Consider the following 26,387-nt stretch of genomic DNA (forward strand, 5'->3'; position numbering starts at 1 on the left):
ACTGCTTAGTGACTAAGTATTCAATGCTAAAAAATTTTTCATAATTTTGGTGAATATGAAGGCTTGTTCAAGTATAAGTTTTGAGGAATATATCGATGATTAAAAACGATTCATTGAAAGTGTAATGCCGATATTAACATATTTATAAACGACACATCGGCATTTTTGAAATATCGAATCGCTTGAATCCCCACAGGTAAGTACGCCCATCACGAGCCTAAATCTTTTCTCATTCAAGGGCGGAGCAACTTTGTAACTTGAATGCAAATAAATACTTGAAAATGATAGCAAGTAGGTTCCATGGTTTTCCTTCTCGATTCTAATCATGGCTGCTTCTAAACCGACAGCCGACAGGAAACGGGAGATTAGTATAGATGTAAGCTTCCCCCTGAGCGAACTCATTCTAACGCCAGTTTTCACTATAACTCTAATTTTGGCTAACGATGTTTAAGGTTTTATTTTGTATCAAGAAGTTTACTTCGATTTTATAGCGCAATTCAAATACTATATATTGTAATGATCTATAAATGGTTATTTAAAGTTAACTAGCTATTTATATGTCTATTCAGTTTCGCTTTTTGTTTTAATTTTAATGTATTTATGTACATTTCTAATGTGTTTCCTACTAATATTATATCTACAAGTACTTCTAGCTGAACTATTTATAGTTAGCGTATTTATGCAATTAATTAATTTTTATTAGCCATTTTGATTTGAAGCTTGTGTTTGTATATATATGGTATATACGGATGGTATATATGGTATGAAAGTATGTTTGTATGTACATTTTTTTTTATTTGTTATACTTTTAGTAAGTTGTGAAATGTGTCATGAATAATTGTAAGTTTATAAAATATTGTTATACGATAACGTAAGTTAAGAAATAATAATGGAATATTGATAATAACTCATCAAGCAATATTATGCTTCTACATAAGAATCCCACATTCGGTCACTCTTTTTGTAATATATTTGGTGTATAATTCTTTCATATTAGGAAGTTACACTCGTTCCCACTCGATAAATTGTTAAAGTCTATTTGCCTTCGCATGAGCAAGGATGCAGCATCGACCTTGAAACCATTGTTATTTGAGCATCGATGTTTCTTCATTAATAAGATATCGATTTCGAAAACATCGACGTTTGTGAACAATACATCGATGGCGGTTAGATGTCCTAGTCAATATTTTTTTCGTAAATTTATTATGAAAAGTAGCACCAAAATGTATGTTTTCATTAAAATTGCTTCGGAATACCCGCTAAAACTGTTCCATTAGAAAAAGAAATGAACTGTGGGAAGCTGTTTACTACACATAGTTTTATAATACGTATGCACCTATGTAAATGCTTAGTTTAGGCGATACTTTTTTGATACCAATCACTTTCCTTGATACTTTCAAATAAGTACAAGCATTAAGTTTTTGTTATTTTTGTTGTTTTTGTAGCTATAAAGTACTACCAGAGGTTTTAACATTGTGTTATCGATGTTGGTGGTATTTTGCCGGATAAAAATGCGGTACGTTCCGGTAATAAGCACCGTTAAGATACAAGCCTTACTATCTCGGGAACTATGTAATATGACTACATTGAAACTTGTATCCCTTTAGCGCAGGCTGGCAAATCAGAACGTGTTTTTGAGTTCATATTATAAACAAATTGTCAATTCGTTCTGTGGTTAAATTGATTTTAATTGGCAACGCCTATAACACATCATGGTTAACTGAGGACCTATGAGCTATAAGGAATACAGCTCGCAGGCATTCATGGGGTTGTAATGCGGAGCAAAATAAAGAACTTTTTTAGATCAGGTCATTAGAGTAGTGTCATTTACGATGAGTTATTATTAAATTGTGTTCAAATAAACAGGTAAGCACTCATCTGGCTAGTTAACTCATTAATGAGTATTCATTTATGCAAAAACAAGAGAAGAAGAAATTCAGCTTCGGTTCCAATTTGCATCGTGCTCCTTTTAATTGTTCCTACAAATTGGCGTGAAATACATCTTTTATACCGACTTTGAACGGCATCTGCAAGGCACATGCATTTTCACTGAGAAGCTTTTCATAGCAGAAATACACTCAGAGTATTTGCAGAAACACACTCGATGTTGCTTTGCCCGCGACTTGAACCTAGGACCTTTGGTGTGGTAAGCGGAGCACGGTACCACCACATCCCGGTGGCTTCGTTCTATAATACCGAATTTTATATTATAAAAACGAAATTAAAAATTGACTAGCCAGGTGTGAATCTCGCAAATACCGTACGAAATGTATGTTTGAGGGTTCATATATCCATAAGTATTATTTACAAATAAATTAAATCTACCATCGACCAGACTTTCACAATGCGCCAAATCTTGGAAAAAACCCGCGAAAAAAGAATCGACACACATCACCTCTTCGTCGTTTTAAAGCCGCCTTCGACAGCACGAAAAGGGGCTGCCTATATGCCGCTATGCTTGAATTTGGTTTCCCCGCAAAACTTATACGGCTGTGCAAAATGACGTTGAGCAACACCATCAGCTCAGTCAGAATTGGTAAGGACCTCTCCGAGCCGTTCGAAACTAAACGAGGTTTCAGACAGGGTGACCCCCTATTGTGCGATTTCTTTAATTTGATGCTGGAGAAAATTATACTAGCTGCAGAACTTAACCGCTCCGGAATAATATTCTATAAAAGCGTGCAATTACTGGCGTATGCTGATGACATTGATATCATCGGCCTAAATACCCGCGCCGTTAGTTCTGCTTACTCCAAACTGGAAAAAGAAGCGGTAAAGATGGGTTTGGTGGTGAATGAGGACAAAACGAAGTACCTGCTGTCATCGAGCAAAGAGTCAGCGCATATGCGCCTTGGCAACCACGCTACTGTTTGCAGCCATAATTTTGAAATAGTAAAAGACTTCGTTTATTTGGGAACCAGCATCAACACTAGCAACAACATCAGCTCTGAAATACAGCGAAGAATCACTTTTGCCAGTAAATGCTACTTTGGACTAGGCAGGCAATTGAAAAGTAAAGTCCTCTCTCGGCAAACGAAAATCATACTCTACAAGTCACTTATAGTAACCGTTCTGCTATATGGTGCAGCATCATGGACCATGACAACAGCAGATGAAGCGGCTCTGGGAGTGTTCGAGAGAAAAGTTCTTCGAAAGATTTATGGACCTCTAAGCATTGGCGGCGGCGAGTACCGAAGAAGATTTAACGATGAGCTGTACGAACTATACGCAGACATCAGCATAGTCCAGCGAATTAAACCGCAGTGGCTGTGATGGCTAGGCCATGTTATGCGAATGAAAGATGACGCTCCGGCCAAGAAAGTGTTTCTATCGGAACCCTCCTCTGGAAGCAGAGGTAGAGGGCGGCCCCCACTCCGTTGGAAGGACCAGGTGGAAAACGATTTAAACTCCCTTGGTGTGACCAATTGGCGCCGGTTTGCACAGAGGAGGAGCGACCGGCGCGCCTTGTTGGACGGCCATAACCGTTTAAACGGTTAAGCGCCAATTAAGTAAGTAGTAATTATTTACAAACTATATCATTTGTAAATACAAAATTTGCTTGCAAGCGTTAATATAATCACTTAAAACGTAATCAAAATCCATGCAATTAATAAAAACTATGAAATACCAATATTATGTATGCGTGTATATTTTAGGGTGGTTACAAGGTATGTTTGAATTCTTTTTTTGTTTTAGCTTTCGGAAAACTTATCCAAAATGAAATTTACAAAATTTCAGGTGAATGCGGTTACGTTAATACGGGTCAATGTAATGAAAAACAATGATAAAGACATGTAATATTTTATACTAACACTTTGAATGATTTTTCTTTCAAAACAACTCTTTGATATTGATGGAAACGGAAACGATTTCTTCACCTATTGGTAAAAGAAAAATTTACCAAATAATAAAATCTGCTAAACCCAAGAAAATTGCGAAAAGTTGTACTCTACACTAAAAGAAATGGTGCTAGTAAAATGAACAAATCGGTTCTGTTGTTCTTGACTTAACGGAGATTTGGTGTAATTGATCGAACTATGGTCAATTCGACCGAGTTCTTTGTCGAACAAACAAATTAGTTTAGTCATGTCAACAGAAGAGAAATTGTCGCTCTTAAGTTAACAAAATTCTGAAAAATTTACAGATTACTAATCAATCTAACTGATTTTTTTGTTAACACAACTGATCTCAGTGGTCATTTCAACAGCGATCAACAGTCAATACATGAGAAAATTTCAAAGAGAATTTTACGCTCACTTCACTCTCTACTTTGTACTTATGTATGCTGTGTACTATATGTATGCACATATTTATGTATGTATATGGCGGCCGCGTACCACACCGAAGACCCTGGGTTCACACCCCGGGCAAAGCAACATCAAAATTTTAGAAATAAGGTTTTTCAATTAGAAGAAAATTTTCCTATGCGGGGTCGCCCCTCGGCACTGTTCGGCAAGCACTCGGAGTGTATTTCTGCCATGAAAAGATCTCAGTGCCTTGCAAATGCCGCAACATATGTATGTACTTTCGTACGAAGCTGTCGCAACAACTTTTTTTGTTCATTTGACTACTAAAACCGTCAATTACGAATCAAATATTTGGGCGCAGTTGCGATTGATAAAAATTGACAGAAATTTCGGTTGAATTGACTCGTATTTCGGTTGATTTTACCAGTGTTTTTCTTTCAGTGTACATTTTCAATACACTTTGAAATTTAAAATGCTGAGTAAAGTTGTAATGGTCCTCGGGTTTTAGGAATAAGAACATAAACAACTTAAAAATAACCTTACACATTTTAAAAAAAGGAAAATTTGCAGACCTTAGATTGAGAATCGCAAACTGAGCTATAAATTGGTGGAAACTTATCGATTTTCGAATAGCTTTTGTCTTAGATGGAAGTGTATTCCAATGATGGATTGAGCTGACAAAGATATTCGAATTTCGAGTCGACAGACACAAACTTAGCTTTTTAATAAGTAACCTGAATTTTGAGAATACGAGATCGTATGCAAAAAGCAAGGAAATGTCGAATCCAAGGATTTTTGTAGCAAAGAGAGATATATGATCAAACTTCCTTTAAGAAAAAAAAACCGCCGCATTGTTTAAGGCCAGCTGCGATTTACTTAATGAAGCCTAATCAAGGCTACCGTATAAGCTCAATGTAGCAAATATGAGGCAAAATAATATATTTTACCAGCTTCATCTTGGTCTCTCGCGACAACAAATAGGTAGATCGGTACACATTTCGTAGAGTACTCTAAATTTTTTTGTTGACTAGGCTGATATGGTCAACATAAGTCAGAGTGGAGTTGATTTTGAATCCTAAATTGATGGGAAGAATATTTTTTCTTTATTAGACTTGATTTGTCACTAAGTCTTCATTCAGCCTAACAAATAAGTCTCCAAAAAGCCCAATCGGACGAGGCATCTGTATTTGGATATCATCGGCATTAAGATGGATCGAGACATTGCAGCAAAATGTGACTATGTTATTAGTTAATGAAAAGCGTAAACAGTGTTCGACCTAAGATAGATCCTTAGGGAACACCAGATGTTATGGATTTTAAATTTGATACTTTATCAACACATTGTACTTGTTGAAACCAGTTTCAAAGATAGCTTTGCATTTATTTTATGGCATAAGTAAGGGCTGAAATTACAACTAGCTTCAAATGTATGAATAAATGTTTCAAAACCAGCCTTATAGAACAATAATTTAATTTATGCGTTTATGCGAGTCTTATCCCTAATAAATATATTATTCCATCTCAAATATGTCGGTCGGGTATCTTGTTTCCTATTTTTTGAATGTTTCGCTTTTATTCCGTGTTTCAGATATGAAGCGCGTTCTAGAGGTGTATCGTTATCTCTAGAATTCGTACATAATTACAGATTATATAAAGCAAAATTTATATGGGAAATCTAGTTAAGTTGGAAATTAGGTAGAGCGTAGAAATAAATCAGATTTTCGTTTTTACCAACACAGGGTGACCAACTCCCAGTTAAATTGATAAATGTGAATATTTTGTAGAACAAATCGCTTAAGTCTATTGTGAATCAAATACCTGTAAAACAGCTGACTTTTGCTTACACGTTTTGCCTTGCACTTAACTGACAGTCAGCATGCTTCAGTTAGCATGGAGAATTTCGATAGCTCATAGACAAGTACCTAACTGAAGATGGTGAAAACATCCCTTAAAAAATTACACGATGACTGAAGAAAATTGCAATGGAATTATCCCAGTCTTCAGTGAGGCACGTGTTGTAGTTATCGGTTTGGTCTCAATATTCCCAAATATATTATGTCGACATGTGTGCTTTATTTGAGAATTCATAATTGATTCCTTGTAACAACCCTAGAGTTTATGTTTGTTTATTTGAATAATTAGATAATTGTGCGGATAAAGGAAATGTTTAAATGCTTCTTACGATGAACAGAACATACCTAGAAACAATGTTGAGCGATTGAGTGCCAGACGACTAAGTCGGTGAAATGTTTACTTAACAAGTGGTGACATAACGATAGTAATTTTATTATTATTATATCTACATACATATATGTATTTATATTTTATTTCAAAGTGGTAAGTATATGAAATTATTGTTTAAGATTAAATTTTGCATTATTTATTTTATTAGCGTTAAAGTATTAATTTAAGTATTTTGTTATGTACATATGGATATATGTATGTATATGGTTTGTATATATATTTGACTGCTTGCGGTATAGTGTATATATATTGTAAATATTTTAGTAGGTATGCTAGTATAGTAGTATCCCATACGTGTTGATTTCGAGTGAGTGATTTCTTAAATGGCTATTTCTGTTTCTTGCTCGAGCGTGGAAAACGAGTACTACATGTGTGAACACAAGCAATTAGTTAAGAAATAAATGGTGGTAAGTATTTGGTATAGACAATAATTTTAATTATTAAGCATACTTATTTATATGTGTATCATGGGCAGATAAATGTTATAAACCTAAATTTTCCGAAAATGGAAAACTTAATACTAAAACCCAGCTTTTCAAACAACAATGTCAGCTTTAGCTGAATTTTATAAATACCAATTTTGAATTGGCACAGAGTTTCAATAAAAGGATATGTTGTGGCTTACTCAGCCATTTTTTTAAATTATAAATAGCCATTTCGAAAATGAATGGTTCATATTCACGCCTATAATTTTATCATCTTCAACTTTTGTACTAAGTATGCTCCGAAAACACAAAATATTATTTTTTCATTTGGACTGACTAAGTTATTGCTATATATGTACATATGTGTCTCTTTTAGTTTGAAACAGCAAATGTGTACATATTACTGCTGATCCTGACATGAGACCCAACGCATAGCGGTTTAAAGCTGTTTAGTTTAGTTTGAAATTAGTATCAATATTTTCATTATTATATTTTGGTATCATTGTTTTTGTTTTTATCGGCCTATTGATAAATGATTCAAGGTGAAGGCTTAGCACCCTTCGAAATGGATCTATCTGCGCAGCTATGGCAGGTTGTCTGAAAAATTTTCTACTTACTATTCCAAAAACAAAATACAATTTTTCAAATTTAGAAAAATTAAAAAATAACAATAATTACCATTGAAGAAAATTATTGTTATGGCCTTGAGTTCGAATCGAAACTTGAATCAATTATCAATAGGCCGAAAAAAACAAAAACAATTGTTAATAAACCATGAGCACTTGGGAATGTCAAACAAAGTAATTGACAATAAACAAAAATCCAGCATTATCAGTGATTTGCACCAGATGGCGTAACACTTAATAAATATAGTTGGTAAAAGGAATAGAAGTAGCAAATTTGCCAGTCAAACAAACCACCGCTGTATAGCTAAATGGTTAGCGCAGCGTGCCAAAAGCGTACTGATGATGAAGGCTTAGAACCCTTCGAAATGGATCTATCTGCGCAGCTATGGCAGGTTGTCTGAAAAATTTTCTACTTACTATTCCAGAAACAAAATACAATTTTTCAAATTTAAAAAAATTAAAAAATAACAATAATTACCATTAGAAAAAAAAATATTGTTATGGCCTTGGGCTCGAATCGAACCTTGAATCATTTTGGTATCATTTATTGAGTATCCGATATTTAAAGAGCTAAATCTAATTCAAGTATTGCATCGATTCCTTTTTTGATTTCATGCTCCACATTAACATGCAGTTTATTTTTTTGTATAGGCTTGCCAACAATTTGCTGAGTTTTTTATATTTGTAACATTTATCTTACCATTTGGTTCATAAATATGTTTGTGAATTCATTTATATTTCAGAGTTAATATTTTAAGAGTGATATTTTAACCTAATTTATAAACTGGAATACTGCGAATTTTATTTGATTCTAAGTGCGAAGTCATTTGGTATTAACATTTTGAATGACAACCAATACAACACTCTAATGAATATATCACTAATTTAACAACTTGCAAAAATCTGCTCAACCAATAAATGCAAATATAGGTAAATATTTATCAGGTTTTGTTTCTCTGTTGGAATACGTGTTTAAAGTTTCTAATTTTTATCAGTATTCGTGCTTATGCATTCTATAATTTTATTGAATCAAATGATATAATTGATGAATGTCTTGATAAACTTAAATTACTAGGACAACTGACCAGTGATGTTGTTCCAAAGAGCTTGTACCAGCCGATAACGATATTGGATAAATTTAAATCATCAAGCATTATTTGAGCCACGCCCATAAATACTTTCTTCTCGATGCGACCATAATCGCCCCAAACAGTCACCTGTAAAGTTAGAAATTAATTTATGATATAAAAATTTACACGTTTTTTTAAGTATATGGTGGGAACACAAGATTTCAATATGTCCTTTATGGTACTAGGTTTTTTTTTCATTAAATTCTATAACTGTTTTTAACATTCGAAACATAGCTACCATATTCTTGAAAAACAAAAGTTCCAAATACGAAGCAGAAAACATATGAAATATGTGTTGACTGTGTGAAGCATATTTACTTCGTACGATTTATGTACTCTTTACAGCAGTCCATTTTTTGGAATATTTTTTGATGCTCAACAAGCTGTCCCGGGCAAATTTCGAACGCAATCAGCCCAATTCTAAACGAAAATTCCGTGCGAGTTTTCTCCCTTCTCCCATTCCTCGTATTCTAAATAAAAATTCCTTGTGAGTTTTTTCACTTCTCCCTTTCCTCCTATTCTGAACAATGTTCGAAAAAGCGGAAACCGGTTATGGGAGAAAAGTAGGTATTATGAATGTGAGGGAGAGGGAGATTTCTCTGCCATTTCAAAGGAGTTTTTTCACTTGTTAAATTAAAAGGAATGCATCAAAATAGTTAAAGGAAATTGGTTATTTTAAGAAAAAACACTTATTTGTACAAATTTGTGCTAAAAGATGTATTTATATTCTAGCACAATATTCTCACTTCTAATACAACAACAACTACAACCACAATATTCTTTATTTTAAGTTGAAAAGTATATCATAAGCAACGGTAGAGCTCTTGGTATACAAATTTGATGCAGCCATCCAGAAATTGCGCAAGGATTTTTTAATAAGGCTTAAATAGATTTTGGCATATGATGAAGGACGAATTCAACTCAACTTGGCCGCCAGAAAATTGCTTTGCTGAATGAAAGCAGGCAACTCCGGCAGATTTGTGTTATGCGGCCGTCTTCTTCTTATGTTCCGCTGTTGATGTTGCTGTGGCACCAATTCATTACTCATTTCAGTGAATACCACATGAAATGCAATAAATACTGTGCAATGTTTATATTTTATTTCTTAATTTCCAACAAATTTGCAACAATAATTAAACTTTTCAATTTTTTAAACAAAATAAGAAATGTGCAACGAAATTTCAATTAACAAAACAGCTGACTTCGAAAATTCGAAATTCCTATTCCCCAATTATTGTTCTCCCTAGGAGAACAGAATTGGAGGAATTTTTCCACGGGAATAAAAAAATCCGCGAGAACAAAATTCCGCGAGAATATTTAGAATTGGTCTGAATATCTATCTACGAACAAACAAGCACTAGATCTAGAAAAAAAACTTGTAACTGACATTACTGCTTAGCCGAACTAAACACCGCCCAACTATGTAGCTGAGTGGCTTGCTCGCGTGCATTACATGTTATTTGAACATACCCTTCCCGAAATAACAGTGGCCGTAGCGCAACAAGAGCTGTTGTTGTTGTTGTTGTAGGGATAAGGTTGCTCCCCGAAGGCTTTGGGGAGTGTTATCGATGTGATGGTCCTTTGCCGGATAAAGATCCGGTACGCTCCGGTACCACAGCATCATTAAGGTGCTAGCCCGACCATCGCGGGAACGATTTATGTGGCCACATTAAACCTTCAGGCCATTCCCCCCTCCCCACCCCCAAGTTCTATGAGGAGCTTGTGGTCGCCAGAGCCTCGTCTGTTAGTGAAACAGGATTCGCCGCGGATAGGTGAGGTTGACAATCGTGTTCGGAGAAGCTATATATTGCGCTGGCAACCTGAAGGGTTGCGTTACACAACCCCTTGAATCTGGTATTTTAGTCGCCTCTTACGACAGGCATACCTACCGCGGGTATATTCTGATCCCCTAACCCGCTGGGGCAACAAGAGCTACTACTGAGTGTCTGAAAAGATAAAGCTAGGTAACAGAAGAAGAACTTTACAAAAACAAATCTATATTGCACACAAATTAATATAGAGACAAAATGTCTCAATTGTGTTGTTAGTGTAGAAATGAGAAAAACTGAATTCAGCATGAAAACAAATACCAGCAGGATAGCCTAGTGGTTAAAGGCAACCGCAGTTTCACCATGTGATTCACGGTTCAAATCCCGGTGAAACCTTTGATAACATTACAAAATTGCCTGATGATGATTACGTTGGCGGTTTTCGAAATGGTTCCATCGCAATATGCCAGTAAATGTTTCTTTCTTTTCAGTTTCTCTTAGAAAACATAATAATTGAAATTCAATTATTATAAGCCGGTGTTAAGCTCATGAATTCTTAAATATAAGTATAAACTGAACACACCATTAAACAAACATACACCTATTGTTGAAGAGGAGAAAAAACTCAATGTTTCGGCGATTCTTACAAATTAACTTCCAACACAGCGAACTCTTTACTATTGAGGTAGGTTCGGTGTAGTTAATACACTAATCATGGCCCTGATCTCAAATAAATTTTGTTTAATTTTTAAAATGTATTGGTTCAGTTATTCAAACAAAGATTTTCGATCCACACAATGAAAAACGGGGATTTTACAGCTCAAAGTGTAACTTTGATTATTAATTTGAGTTCAGATTTTTAACGACTAAATAAGTTAATATATTTCTTTCTTTTAAATTTTACTATCTAATAAGATTATATTTATTTACCTGCAGAATGCATCCTTGGTATGGCTGCTTGAATACCAATTGTTGCTGATAGAGTGGATCCAAGGTACGCCTGGCCGTCGAGGTTTTCATTTTATCAATGCACCGTTTACCAGAAACCAAATAAACTTTAACATATGGAGCAGGAAGCATTTTTGACGTCGGCTTTTGCTATTGTTATGTTAGAGAGTTATTATTATTAAGTTATTTTAAATGTATGTATTAAAACTATTGTTTACACGAATTCAATGCCAGATATGTAGATTAGACTGGGTCGATTTATTAACCGATATCGCGCCATTTTTCGATAGGATTTGGGCTCGGAAAAAAAGTTCCACTACGCATACCCAAAAAAATAATTTTCGAGCCTGCAAAAAAAAAAAAATGGCGAAAGGGTCAATTTTTCAAATAACTGTTATCGCCAACGTTTTCACAACAGTTTTTAAAAAAAAAAAAAAATATTTTTTGGGTTTTGGGGAGTGTTTTGGTCGACAAATTGACCCTTTCGCCATATTTTTTCGCTGGCTCGAAATCCTATCGAAAAATCGATGGCGCGATATCGGTTAACTTTCATCCAAACAAATCGACCCAGGTTAACGTAGGTATATTAAAAAACGCAACACTTTTCTTTTTAATTCTGCGAGAAATTACAAAAGAAAACTGATGTGGGGTTAATTTTTCTTATGAAATTGGAAACAGTGTGAATATAAATGTGGTAGAAACCTTAAATCAACCTAAAGATATTAAATTAAGCAATAAATAAAATAAAGCATTTTCAATACCCATTTTCTTCTAATGAAAAAATGCTGATTTTGCTATTTTGATACGGTTGAAATAGCGTGTTTTAGAAAAGTTGTCAAACGATTTCTGAGCTAACATTCGAGTAATTCATCTTTAAATTAAGAAGCTGATTTAAATACGAAATAACGTAAGCCCTATATTCTTATTATTTAATGTTTTCAGCAGTATTAGCTTTGTCCTCCCCGTGACAAAAAAGTCAAAATTTATTATGTTATATTTGTTAGACGTTCCTTTTTCATTAAGAAACTCGTTTCAACTTTATGCAGCAATTCAGTTTTTAGTTATTTCAAGTTGGTAAGGAATTATTAAACAATAAAATTTGTCCCACCCATAACGCGTGCTCAGAATACGTAAAGATATAAACAGATTTCGTCTAGCAGGAATTTTTATCAAAATACAACATCTATGAAGTATGTTCTTCCATGGCGATATGTTCTGAGTAAAATCCGTAGAAAGTAAGAATTCATAGAGTTTATAGTTATTTAAATTTAGTTAAAAAAAGCATTCACACAAAATAAGCTACTTCCATTTATTCACAGAGTTTCAACAATATTTAATTTGACTAATGTAAAGCGTCTATTTTTTTCACCCGTGAAAAGATACATAATTTAATTTGCAAGTATACTAAGAATGTTCAGCGACTTAACCTATCTATTAGATACAGAAATCCCCTGCTAGTTTTTATCAAATTGCTGCATAAATAGCAAATAAATGCAAGGCGCAATAACCTCCGAAGAGATTTAGGCCGAGCTTCTCAATTTGAAGTAATCTTCAAGAACCTTTAGCTGCATTTCGTCGACTGGTATTTATTTAAAAAGAATAATTTTGCATTTGTAATATATTAGCTCGTGAATTCGTTGTCAAATAGCTGTGCGAATAACAGTACAAAATAAATTTGTATTAAATTATTACCTGTAAGCCTCTAGCACGTATAACTTCTACTTCTAAGAAACCCTTTTGATGGCACATTGATAATTGTATATCACCTAATGAAGGCGCACCCAAAACTTGTCGTCCAACCAACTGTCCAGGTCCCAAACCATCTATGAACTCCGACAACTGACCATCGTTACCACTCAGGGATGGCGAAAATCTATATATTTTGCGCGTCGTGTTTTTTATAAGGAAATATAAAAATATATTTGTAGTTCATAGTATGGTAAATGTGATGCAATATGTGAAGAAAAACAATTACAACGAAAAAATTTAACACAATAGAAAAAGAGAAAATTTAAAGATAAATACTTATTGCACATAAGTATCTACTTTAGATACACAATTTGAAGAGCAAGAATGCAATATTAAATTTAAACAGTTCCAGCTATATACAGGGAGATTTAGAGTTACATAAGGAGGTATGTAAGTATGTACGAATGTATACATATTTGTAAGATGTTATGATTATAACATACCCAATTGTTTAGGAATTGTTTGATAATAGAAACTGGTAAGTGGATAGATGTGGTGATAGTTGTCTTCTTAATTTAAAAGTGCTTCTTAATTTAAACATGCTGATACCTAATACATACATAATACTAAGTTTCCACCAAACCCAATATCCGATGTTGCCAGTTTCATACGACTGGTCAAACATATCTAAAAATATCGGGAGAAGTATCGAAAGCAGTGTTTTAATTTTGGTATTAACAAAATTTTTTCTGTCAAGAAATATTTTTTATAAAAGAGTTTGCAAGCACACAGTTTGGGTTGGTTGAAAACGTAATATAACCGAGCGAAGGGCATAAAATATACTCGAGCTAACAAAAATTAGTTGATGATGCGGCTTAGAAAGTATTTTCATCGGAAGCCGCCTTTGGAAGCAGAGGAAGATGACGGCCCCCACTCCGCTGGAAGCACCAGGTCAAAAACGACGCAGTTAACCCAACGAAGAAGCGACTGACATGCCTCGTTGGACGACCAAAACCGTTTAAACTGCTAAGGGCCTATTAAGTATATATTGAAAACATTTTGTTCGGAGTTGAAGCAAATAAGCAAAACACCGCAGAGACAAGAAATGTTTTGGACGGTTTAATCTAAAGCTTACTGATGGTTATGATTTAGTGGCCCTCGAAATGGCTCTATATAGCCAGCAATGGCAGTCGTCTGAAAACATTTTTTTCTATATTTCTAAAAAATTTCTAATTAAGAAAAAAAGTATGATGAAAAAGTATCTATGTATACAGACTGATCTAAAATTGAATTTAAATACTTTGACCACGTATTCCTGTTAGCAAGGAAAATAAAAATTTGATTGGGTTCAATACAACTTTTGCGAGGAATCGGTGCTCAAAGCTCTCATGTCAGCCAATTGACGCTCATGACATCTTGCAGAAAGATCAGATATGGCCCGTCGGAGAAGTGGGGACCTCCTTTGTACTTCGGACACTACAGATACTCGCGATGACTACAAAAAGATTCCCAAACAATTATTTGAAATATATGTTTTTGACCATTATTACAAAAACATTGATTCTTCTTAAAACTTGTGATTGCTTACATATGTTCATGTTAATGAATGGGATATATGCTTTAATGATTCGATCCGGTTAGTTCCGACAAATGACTGATAGGATATCCAAATATACCAGCTCACCAAATTTCATCAAGATATCTCAAAAACTTAATATACCATTTCATTTTCATGAAAGATTTAAAAGTAAGGCAGGACCATTCTGTGACACTGCTGCCTCACATAGGAAAAGCCACCGAACAAGCGATTTGCAGACGTCCAGTTGAAGAAGAATGAACTATCCCTAATTAGCAATATCCGACCCATGGCTAGAAGCGATTTTGCGAAAATAAGCAAAACCACAAATTTGCAAATATCACGAATCAAGCTGAGAAATGTTATTAAAATGTACAAATAAAGGTTCAATACGAAGTGAAAGCACACGTCAATAAGCGTTTCCCTTGCTCGTAAGCTCTATGAGACGAAAATAGACGCAAGGTATTTAAAATGGACCTAAAAACGTTGTCAGGTACCCAGTTCTATTGCTTGAAGTTTGCAAAAACCATCCTGATGAAAAATTTTGACAGTAAGTTTCTGATTTTGAAAGTTATTTGTGAATGAGCGCATAACTCCACGCTGTTCTATACGATGGGAGCCATCAACACAGAAATTTACGTAAACGATTTAAATATAAAAACAAAAGTACAAACAAAGTAACTGTTAGCACTTTATGGGCCTTTTTTAATTTGCAGAACTTTTTGTACCAGCCCTTATTTCAAAATTTCTTTGAAGTACGCCCTACTATAGAATTTTATTCAAAAATGACCTATCTTATACCTATACGGCACTGCTTTAATTTGTCTTGAATTCCAAGCTAGAAATATTGACCTACCTTTATCGGGAAGTGAAAATGCAAAAACAATTTCCAGTAAGAGCAAGAGAGACCAATATTGCCCACAAAAGAAAAAAGATTGGAGTGTTGTTTACTCGTTTTAATTTTAAATTTCATGAAATTTTTTCACAGTAAAACAAAGAAAATACAGCGGAAATATTGTTGCACGTTATTTTGGTTTATTTATTTCACAAGCACGCTGATTTTGGTAAAAGTCTAGAACAGGGGTCGACAGCTAATACACGTCCAAAAAGACAGCAATAAATGTTGTATCTATGCCCGGAGATATTTGGAGTTAAAGTTGGAAATGTGCATGTCAACTAGGACAAATGTTTCTTGTATTTCGTTAATTTTGTGGAATAGAGTCTATACACTATGCACGAATACTACAACAGTATTAGAATGGAAGGTGACAAAAAATGTAAGAAAAAAAAAAAAAATACAGTGAAAATGGAAAAAAAATAAAATATTATCATACAGGTATTAGCATAAATTCAATACTTTTTGACGTAAGATAGGACGCATTTGAAAAATTTGTTAGATACAGAGTTCTTGAACCCAAATATAAGATGGGACGTTTTTTAATAAAACTTTGAGATAAGGCATTTTTGAACTGACAGACGAGAAAGGATAATATTCCCCAGAGCAGTACGTCAGCAATCCTCAGTTAAAAACTGTTTACAATATCTTCCATTTATTTTTATTTTTTCGTGATTATTAAGAAAACCCTTCTTCCCGGGGAATATTAAAAAAGCAAAGCCACAGAAAGACCGGTTCAATTGAAAGCTTGAAATTTTTGCAAAAATTCTCATTCTCTGGAAAGCTTCGTTTCCGCGAGTTTTAAAATTTGGAAGAGCGGAAATTCACTAACATTTTTATCGTAAAAAAGACTTTTTTAGAATTTCGTATACAACTCAAATTTCGTAAAAAATAAATTCAAATACCCAACCTAATATACACTTATAATGTTATATAAATCTGTCTATGTATGTATGTACATGAATAAAAAGAGATGAAGCTATGATTATAAAAATTAAGAAAATAGATTTAGCTTTCAATACTTAACACATTTACACCCAACACACGAAAAGAAAATATAGATACCAACTTATCGAACTATCCAATTAGAAGGGTCCTTGTTAACAATGACGCAAGTTTTGTTAACAATGACGCAAGTTTTGTTAAAAAGGACACAACAGATGGTTACGTTGAAAAGGTCGAGTCTCTTGCTTTTGTTCAAAAGGTCGTATCTCAGCGATACCATTAAGAGAGTCGTATTTGAGGGATTCACTTAAAAAGATAGAAACAAACAATTAGATTTTTCAAACCAGTAACAACCTTTTTAATCGAACTCCTGAGATACCACTTTATTTGTGACATAGCTTGTATTGGATCTTTTTAACGTAATCGCAGAGTTCCTTTTTTATTAAAAAAAAAAAAAAAATGTAAGGCGCGATAACCTCCGAAGAGATCTAAGGCCGAGCTTCTCTTCCAATTTGCGTCGTGCTCCTCTTGATTTTCCCTACAAATTGGCCGGACGGGACCTACATGTTTTATGCCGGCTCCGAACGGCATCTGCAAGGCAGATGAGTTTTCACTGAGAGCTTTTCATGGCAGAAATACACCCGGAGCGCTTGCCAAACACTGCCGAGGGGCGACCCCGCTTAGAAAAATTTTCTTCTAATTGAAAAACCTTATTTCTAAAATTTTGATGTTGCTTTGCCCGGGAGTTGAACCCATGGCATACGGTGTGATAGGCGGAGCACGCTACCATCACACCACGGTGGCCGCCACCTTTTTTATTGTTGACAAAATATTCAATCTACGTTCATTCCTCCTAGATGAGTTGTAGATTGAAAGTTTTATTTACAAAATCGTATCTCAGCTAAGTCATTGATAATCTTAATTTACAGCGGCGCCAAAACGTTACCGATGAGACAGTTTAACAGCTCCCGAATGGATCTATACAACGATTTATGGCAGTTGTTTTAAATGTTTTCTTTCAAATTAGAAAAAACGACAATATTGATGACGTACAGTTATGGTTAAGCCCCCAAAACCTTTTTAACCGGCCTCCTGAATACGGCTTTATAATTGCCTCCGCTGGGATACGATCTTTTCAACAGAGATACGACCTTGTTAATAAAACTTCCAAGCTATGACTTTTCTATTAGGATAGGTCGATATATATTATACAGTAGAAAATATCTAGAACAGACGATTTTTTTCTAAATTACAGTAAAGCACATACAGAGCCATAATTCTTCTGCGGATATACATATGCACCTATGTATGTATGTATGTTGTTATGTACAATTATTTGAAATCCCATGCCGAATCACTGATACAAAAAGATTACCAAAGGATACTACACATATAAAGAAGAAAAATACGAAGTAGAAAGGAAGCTGAAAATCATAATGAGAAAACAGATAAAAAGCAGGTGAAACACATTGAGGCGAGTGAGTTAAAGGCGGCTGTTTCATAGCGAAACTTAAAAAATTACTTTTGAAAATAGTTTTGCGCTTTGTTTAAGAGAGCGATAGGAAAATAAACACAAATTGGGCACATTCAGGTAGCAGCAAAGACAAAACTTACTTTTATTTAATTATTCGTGACATGAATACACCCAACTCTTCTTTCTATCAAAGCATATTCTATAAATAAAACTAGTTATAGCTTCTATATTATGCATTTTATATTCAGTTTTTATCTGGATTGAAAACAAATCTGCTTTTTATTTACCTAATGAACGCCTTATAAGTCGTTATTAGTAAAATAAAATAATTACTTATCCGACATTTTTGAATATTGCCATACATTTTGTATATGAATAGAATGTCCAAAATCTTAATATGGCCTAATGTCCACCTACAATTAAAATATGCAGATGCGCCTAAAGATATGCAGCAAAATTATCACTAACAGTAACGGTGCATATATTGGAACATATAATATATGTATATTTTTTTAGTCCTCTAGCGCGATTCACTAAAGGCCCAAACATATTCGACTTTTGCGTCGTTTTGGCGTCAACCGCTGACTTTGAACATGCACGTCCCCATACTATGTTCTCAATCCACAAACAACGCAACAGAACCACCGACGTAAAGCATAATCAATTGAAAAACTCATGTTTTGCCATATACATATGTAATACTCCTATATTGCTAATAGAAAATGTTCGCGATGTGTTTTGAATTCGAAATCAAAACAAGACAGCCTATAAAATTTTTGTGATTGTAGCAGCATAAGTGTGACAAGAAAAAAATTAAATTTAGGTACATTCGATTATTGAATACAAAAACAAAAAGGTTTAAACAGCAATATATCGGCACTCTGATGCTTGGGAATGTACCTAGCCTTTCGTAGCAATATAGGAGTATTACATACCTATATGTGTTTTGCTAACTTTGTCAGTCAACTTCCTTGCAATCTTTTAATTTTGCTCGATTTTATTATATTTTTAATTAATCGGATCCAATTTACAAAAATAGTTTTCTTTCTTTAAAATAAACAAATTTTTATTTATATTTTTGAATGAAGAAAACCCAGAGTGGTGGCTGCTGCCTTGTTGGTGGACGCCATGTTTAAATAATATAAAAAATACATAGCTGAAATCAACAATGCAACATTTGATTGACTGCGAAAGAAACTTGATTTTAAAGATCAGCAAAAGTAAATGAATCACGCTGCTGATGTGGGTAGAGATTTTGTTATTACTTTTTATTTAAAAACTAGCTTATTCCCGGGGTTCCACGTTTCTATAAAAATATGCAAAATAAATAACACAGACTTTAAAGTTATTTTAAGGATGTGTATTTGCGAATTTAGGTACTCCTGAAACCATAGGTTATACAATATTGTACCGAATTTACTGCAAATCATTTTATTTGCAATCTTCTGCTAACGTTCGAATCACTAAACTGTTGAATAAATAACTCCAATATTGAATAATGTAAAAATGGCCTTTATTTAAGTACTTCACAATAACACTTATACTTTACAACTAGCTTGCTTAATAACCAAACTGACTGATAGCTTAAATGAAACTGATCTATTGCCCGACAGATAGTGTGCTTAACTGAAACTGCCCATAGCGCCTCTACCGCTGGTGCTTTTATACTCTGTGATTTCCTCGTGGCATCTTCTAGGCGCTTCCAGAATTTACTTAGTTATAAATTTCTCAGCTACAACTACAGATGTTAATTTTTATAGCTTCTCTCATACCCCATGCGCTTGTATGTGTGAGCGACACTTCCACAATCACAATTGCATACCTTTAGGAGCATTTCAGATAAGATATCTACATGTGCTTGTGCGTTGCTATCAGCTGCGTGTACCTACATATAAAATAAAAAAATAAATGTAAGGCACGATAACCTCCGAAGAGATCTAAGGCCGAGCTTCTCTTCCAATTTGCGCCGTGCTCCTCTTGATTTTCCCTACAAATTGGCCGGACGGGACCTACATGATTTTATGCCGACTCCGAACGGCATCTGCAAGGCAGATGAGTTTTGCCTGAGAGCTCTTCGTGGCAGAAATACACCCGGAGCGCTTGCTAAACACTGCCGAGGGGTGACACCGCTTAGAAAAATTTTCTTCTAATTGAAAAACCTTATTTCTAAAATTTTTGATGTTGCTTTGCCCGGGCTTTGAACCCAGGGCATCCGTTGTGGTAGGCGGAGCACGCTACCATCACACCACGGTGGCCGCCATAATGATTGATTCGTTTATGTAGATACATAATGATTGATCTATGGATGTGCATGCAAGGCGCTGCTTAGCATCGGCTTAGAGATGGCAGCAACCCTTAGTTTTGCTAATATTCGTAACACTGCCCTCCAACTAAGTCTGATCATCCCGATCAGACAAATCTCTCGATCTAAACGCTTCTAGCATCTCCAAATGAACCACCCTTCTACTTCGTGGTTTCCCAATTGTTTGTATGCGGTAGATGACACCACTGATCCTCTTCACAACTCTGTACGGGCCTTCCCAGCTGCACCGATATTTGGATGGAACACCTTTCCGCCGGTGAGGGTTGTATAGCAGTACAAATTCTCCCTCCAAGAAACCTTCCGAATTAAAGTTCTTGTCGTGCCAGTGTTTCATCTTACTACTCATTACGCTGGGCCGTTCCCTTACACTCTGTTCTTTGGCCAATGAAGAACTACTTCGCAGAGCTTTATCTTGACGGATTTGCTTTGCATAATCAGTATCGTTCCGACGCTTCACAACAGTAGTGTGCCCTGGCTTGAAACCACCCTTGCATTCTTTCAGCGAAATTCTTTCCTTTGTTTTTGTGCGTCCCTTTGTTTTTGTCAATGCCAGTGTTTCTCTCGTAGGTACTTCTGATTTCGCTTTATTTGGCCCATTCGATCCATCAACCTTTACCTTTGACTTTCGTGGCCTTTGTCGAGTCTTCTCCACCAGTACTCGATTACTGCTGAAATCTTTCTCCAAACTGAAGTTAAGTGGTATATCCCCATATTCTCATAACGCATCACCCTTCTCTGCATATCAATCTTGATGTCATGGTCAACCAAGAAATCTATTCCAATATAATTTCATCAACAATCTCCACCACAACGAATTTGTGTAAAACCATGACCTTCCCAATTAAGACTTCACAGATCACTTCTCCCCGGACTTGGTTATACTCGCCAGTGACCGTACGCAACCTTGCTCCAGGTAATGACTTTACTCTCCTGTAGACCAAATCAGATCGAATCAAGGAATGAGATGAGCCCGTATCTACAGTCAGTACACGCTCCTTGCCATCGACATTCCCTCTGACGGTAAGACTGCTTGATTTCCTTCCAATTGGCGACACAGATATCACAGGACATTCAATAGCTGGAGATATCTCTCGATCTCTACATCTTACTCGCTCTTGCTCATCCCCTCCAGCTTTGTTATTAAAACCACGCATGCTGTTGCAACCACTAGGATCAAGATCGCAATGACGTGCAATGTGACCGGGCTTCCCGCATTTGAAGCATTTGATAACTCACTCTCTCACTCCGCTTTCGCGATCCTTTCAGCGCCTCCAATATTGCGTCTACCCACTCTGGCCTTTCTACTTCCACACGGTGTGCTTTGAAAACTGGCTTACACAGAAGCGACGCTGTTTCCTGAATCAGAGCATGTGATACCGTTTCTGCGAATGTTGGCTTTGGGTTTGTGTATGTAGCTCGCTTTGTTTCGACGTCCCGTATGCCATTTATAAAGCTCTGAATCTTTAGCTTTTCAGTGTATTCAACGGGTGCGTCCGCATTCGCTAAATGTGCCAGCCTTTCAACATCCGACGCAAACTCTTGCAATGTCTCACCAGGCTTCTGGAAGCGGTTCAGTAACTTCATTTGGTATATCTGTCTCCTATCGTCAGTCCCGTATCGTCTGTCTAGAGCGCCCATCAATGCTTCATAACAGTTCCGTTCGCCCTCTGGAATGGTTTGTAAAATCTCAGCTGCTGGCCCTTTCAATGCCATGAACAGTGCAGCGACTTTCTCTTCAGCATTCCAGTTGTTCACTGTTGCGGTCTTCTCAAACTGTAGCTTAAACACCTGGAAAGGAACAGAACCGTCAAAGGATGGTGTTTAGTTGTAACTGCTCCATACGACCCTTCAAATCATCGACTTCTGCCTGAAATTGAGCGATTTTTGCATCCTGCGCTTCCAGTTTTGATGATACCAATGCTTCCTGTTCTGACAGTTGCGATGATATGCAAGTTTCTTGTGCTTTCAACTGCTCAGCCATATATGTCTTCTGTTCTTCTAACTGTGTTTCCATCTTTGATGTAATCTGTGTCGACATTTCTGAAATACGCGTTTCTCGTGCTTCAATCTTCGATGTTATGCGTGTCTCCTGCGATTCCAGTTGAGATGCCATATATGTTTTCTATTCTTCCAGTTGATTTTCCATCTTGGATGTCACTGTCGACGTTTGTGCAGATATTGCAGCTAATATCACATTCAAGTCTGTGCTCGTAATTGTCTGCGATGTTTCGTTTTTCTCTTCAATTTTTGTTGTTGTCTCGTCGACATCGAGATGAAAGACATACTATTCCACGTTAATTCGTTCTGCTTTCATTGTCTCTTGTAGCCATGCCTGAAGTTCGAGTTTAACGCCGCTTGTATTCAATCCACGGCTCTGCAACTCCTTCTTCAGTTGCTGGATCTTCAATTCACTTAACTTTGCCATGTCCTTGTTGTTTTCGAAATCTTCGGAATTTATTCAACAATTCCTCTTATGACACCAATTGTAACGAATTTACTGTAAATCCTCTTATTTGCAATCTTCTGCTAACGTTAGAATCACTGAACTGTTGAATAAATAATTCCAATATTGAATAATGGAAAAATGTCCTTTATTAATGTACTTCACAATAACACCTATACTTTGCAACTAGCTTGCTTAATAACCAAACTGACTGATAGCTTAAATCAAACTGATCTATCTTTTATACTCTGTGATTTCCTCGTAGCATCTTCTAGGCGCTTCCAGAATTTACTTAGTTAGTTATAAATTTTTCAGCTACAACTACAGATGTATAATTTTTATAGCTTCTCTCATACCCCATGCGCTTGTATGCATGAGCGACACTTCCACAATCACAATTGCATTTCTGATCACAGGAGCATTTCAGATAAGATATCTGCATGTGCTTGTGCGTTGCTCTCAGCTGCGTGTACCTACATATGTGTAGACGTAATGATTGATTCGTTTATGTAGATACATAATGATTGATCTATGGATGTGCATGCAAGGCGCTGCTTAGCATCGGCTTAGAAATGGCAGCACCCCTTAGTTTTGCTAATATTCGTAACAATATTTTTTGTAAATTATTTGGAGTATAAATAAAAAGAATTTTTGATGAGCCAACTCTGGAGTAGGCTACCTATAATTGGCCATGTGTGAAACATGAATTGGTAAGATTGACTCCTACTACAGCTAATGACTGTCCTTGAGCTTTATTGATAGACATTGCGAAAGCCAACCTAATAGGAAATTTGGGGCGTTTGCAATTTAAAGGCATAACTGTCGGTATTAATTGAATCCTTGGTATGAAAACTTTATTGTTTTTGAAATTTCCCGATTAAATCATTGCTTCAATGACATTGGAAGTTTTGTGATGATAAGCCTTGTCGCATTACATAAGCGCGAAGGATCCAAATTACCAAGCGTAATATTATGAACATTTTTAAAGGATCACTCGATGAAGAGGAATTCCTGGTGGCTCCAAGGAGTTAAGAAACTCAACGGGACAATGCACAGCCTGCGATTCTTCCACGACTGTGTCAATGGATTGATAAGTAGTATCGTTTGTTTGAATTTTATATACATATAAAAGTTGTAGACAGACTGAAATTAACAAAACATTTTAACGGCTGGAGATTACTAAACGTCCAAACGGAATAACAGCCAAACTCAAGTCTGTAGTTAAACTTTAGCTGTTAAAATAACCTAAGTTTGTACGGCAGCCATAGTTCTCAAAAACCCCATTTGTAGGGAAGGTGCCGCGCCCACTTTTCCCCAATTCCACATTTTACTGGGGGTGTTAGGACTTAATGTCATAAAGCTCCTTACCAATTTTTATTATCCTACCATTACTACATCCAGAGATATAAGGTATGATATATTCCATTTGTATGGGAGGTACCACGCCCCCTTCTCCCTCACCCCACATTTTCTTGGTGGTGTTAGGGATTGACCTCATATAACTCCTTACTGAATTTCAATGTTCTAACATGAGTACCTTCAGAGTTATGCAGTTTAAAAAATTCCTTTTGTATGGCAGGTGCTACGCCCCTTTTATATATCGAAATTATTTTTAGCCTATGACTATCCCTGGAAGGTTTCAAGTGGGTTGTGCAAATTTGGTTGTGATCGGTCGATCCGTTTAAGACGCAACCCGATCTATACCTACATACATACCTATATACATACATACATACATACATTATTTGAATTTTATATATATAGATTAAACAATGGCTTTAGTTGAATTCCAGGCTCGACTCGAGCTCATGGCCTATGATAATTAATGTGTTTTTTTTTTCTTTTTTATATTTTTTATTTATTAATTTTTCTATAGCTAATTTTTTTATTGGCACAAAAGATGGAATTATTTTTCAGACAACTGCCACAACTGCGCAGATAGATCCATTTCGAAGGTTGCTTAGCCCTCATCAACAGTACTTACGCCTTAGGTAAACCGCTAACGTCAACCATTTAGCTATACAGCGGTGGAATCACCGGAATTAAAAAAGTTAGCAGATCGCGTTATTGATGGTGGTAGTGCTTTTATTATAAGTTTTGTATTTCAAAATGAAATAATCGCTTTAGTTGAATTAAAATTTTTTAATCCACAACTAATAAAAATATAATCTTTTTGCTCTATCTCCTGCCAACAATTACCAAATTTTTCTTTTGTGAAAACAATATTTTAAAGAAACGATTTTCACCTTAAAATATTTTCCTGCATATAGCGTGGTATCCAGATCATAAGAAAACGTCCAAAATTGATTTTTTTTTTAATTGTATTTCCGTTATTATTATTCATTTTCTTTACAAAATTTCAACTGGATGCAAGAGTCCAAGAAGAGCTCAAGAAATACTTCCCAGCTTAAGTTTAAGATTGCAGCACTCACCTTGGAAGCAATTTTATGAAGAAATATAATAATAAAATAGGAGAACATATATTTTCAAATAAAAAATTTTCAAGCTTTGATTACAAGAGGAAAATGAAAAAAAAATTATGTTCGTTTTCTTGTGATCGGGATGCAGCTTTTAAATCTTAAAGCTCAGTTTCGCTCTTACTATTGTTTTGAAAAAGGAATCCTAAGTTTGTTTGCTGGAACTCTTGTACTTTATATAAGACTTTGTGATATCTGCCAATGACGGAATATGTTTTCTATGTACTGCTGGAGCTATCACTTATTAATTTTTCAACAATTTTTAAAGTCACTGGTATAATATTAGATATCACTTCCTAAAAAACGTTGCGACACTTTCAAAAGTGATAATAATTAATTCTCTGTCGGATTTAATCAAGTTTTGTATATAAGCGTCTTGGGATAAGATTATCTCTCTATAATGGTGGTCTTAAGGTACATTTTATTCTGAAATATTGGTATTTTAAAAGCAAATGTAAATGAATTTTAAAAACGTAAACGGAGCTGGCTTTGATAATCGCCCATATTACATATGTATGTATCTTGAAGCGGCGGAAGCAGCTAGTTTATTTTTCAATGGGCGCTTTCTAAGAGCACAAATTTTATTGATACTGTTCAGCGGCTGCGCTGGCTAGGCCATGTTATGCGAATGAAAGATGATGCTCCGACCAAGAAAGTGTTTCTATCGGAACCCGCCTATGGAAGTAGAGGTAGAGGGCGGCCACACTCCGTTGGAAGCACCAGGTGGAAAACGATTTAAACTCCCTTGGTGTGACCAATTGGCGCCGGTTGGCAGAGAAAAGGAGCGACTGGCGCGCCTTGTTGGACGGCCATAACCTTTTAAGCGCCAATTAAGTAAGTAAATAAGTAAGGTTCAAGCATTTTTCTAATCAGTTTAGTCATAAACATTTTATTTTATAAATAGCCAGTTGATCCAACTGCTAAACGAAATAATCGATCTTTATTGTAAGGAGAAGACTAAATAAAATTGTTGACGCTCTTCTTTTTAATACTAAGAGAAAATAATTTAATCGTAACCAACAATTTGAAGTCTTAAAAGACTGCAAAACCGCCGATTAAATATGTTGATTGAGAGCAGCGAAACAATTTTTTACTTCTACAATCGTTGTTTTTTATATATTTCGGATTTAAGTTTTCTATTGTCGTTTCCGTCATATTTATCATGTATCTGACGGA

The 26,387-nt window shown here is 35.4% G+C and overlaps 2 protein-coding genes across 23 annotated transcripts in view; one reads left to right on the forward strand and one right to left on the reverse strand.

The window, feature by feature from the left end:
- Window positions 1-26,387, forward strand: part of Hs6st (heparan sulfate 6-O-sulfotransferase) — an 812,621-nt gene that overhangs the window by 474,031 nt on the left and 312,203 nt on the right. The gene's annotated exons all lie outside the window — the stretch shown is intronic.
- The window catches only part of Rim (Rab3 interacting molecule), a 272,945-nt gene that overhangs the window by 4,590 nt on the left and 241,968 nt on the right, over window positions 1-26,387 (reverse strand). For 19 of the 22 annotated variants that reach the window (XM_067759666.1, XM_067759662.1, XM_067759664.1 and 16 more), the window contains 3 exons: window positions 13,082-13,262; window positions 11,372-11,539; window positions 8,628-8,759 (listed from right to left, as the gene is read on the reverse strand). In XM_067759666.1, coding sequence (XP_067615767.1) covers window positions 8,628-8,759; window positions 11,372-11,539; window positions 13,082-13,262 — 481 coding nt within the window. Of the gene's footprint in view, window positions 1-6,506; window positions 6,856-6,901; window positions 8,760-11,371; window positions 11,540-13,081; window positions 13,263-26,387 lie in introns of those variants that run through there. The other 3 variants (XM_067759669.1, XM_067759656.1, XM_067759674.1) reach the window with 3 other exon arrangements.

This window comes from Eurosta solidaginis, chromosome 1, assembly GCF_040869045.1.
Source record: "Eurosta solidaginis isolate ZX-2024a chromosome 1, ASM4086904v1, whole genome shotgun sequence".
Taxonomy (NCBI): domain Eukaryota; kingdom Metazoa; phylum Arthropoda; class Insecta; order Diptera; family Tephritidae; genus Eurosta; species Eurosta solidaginis.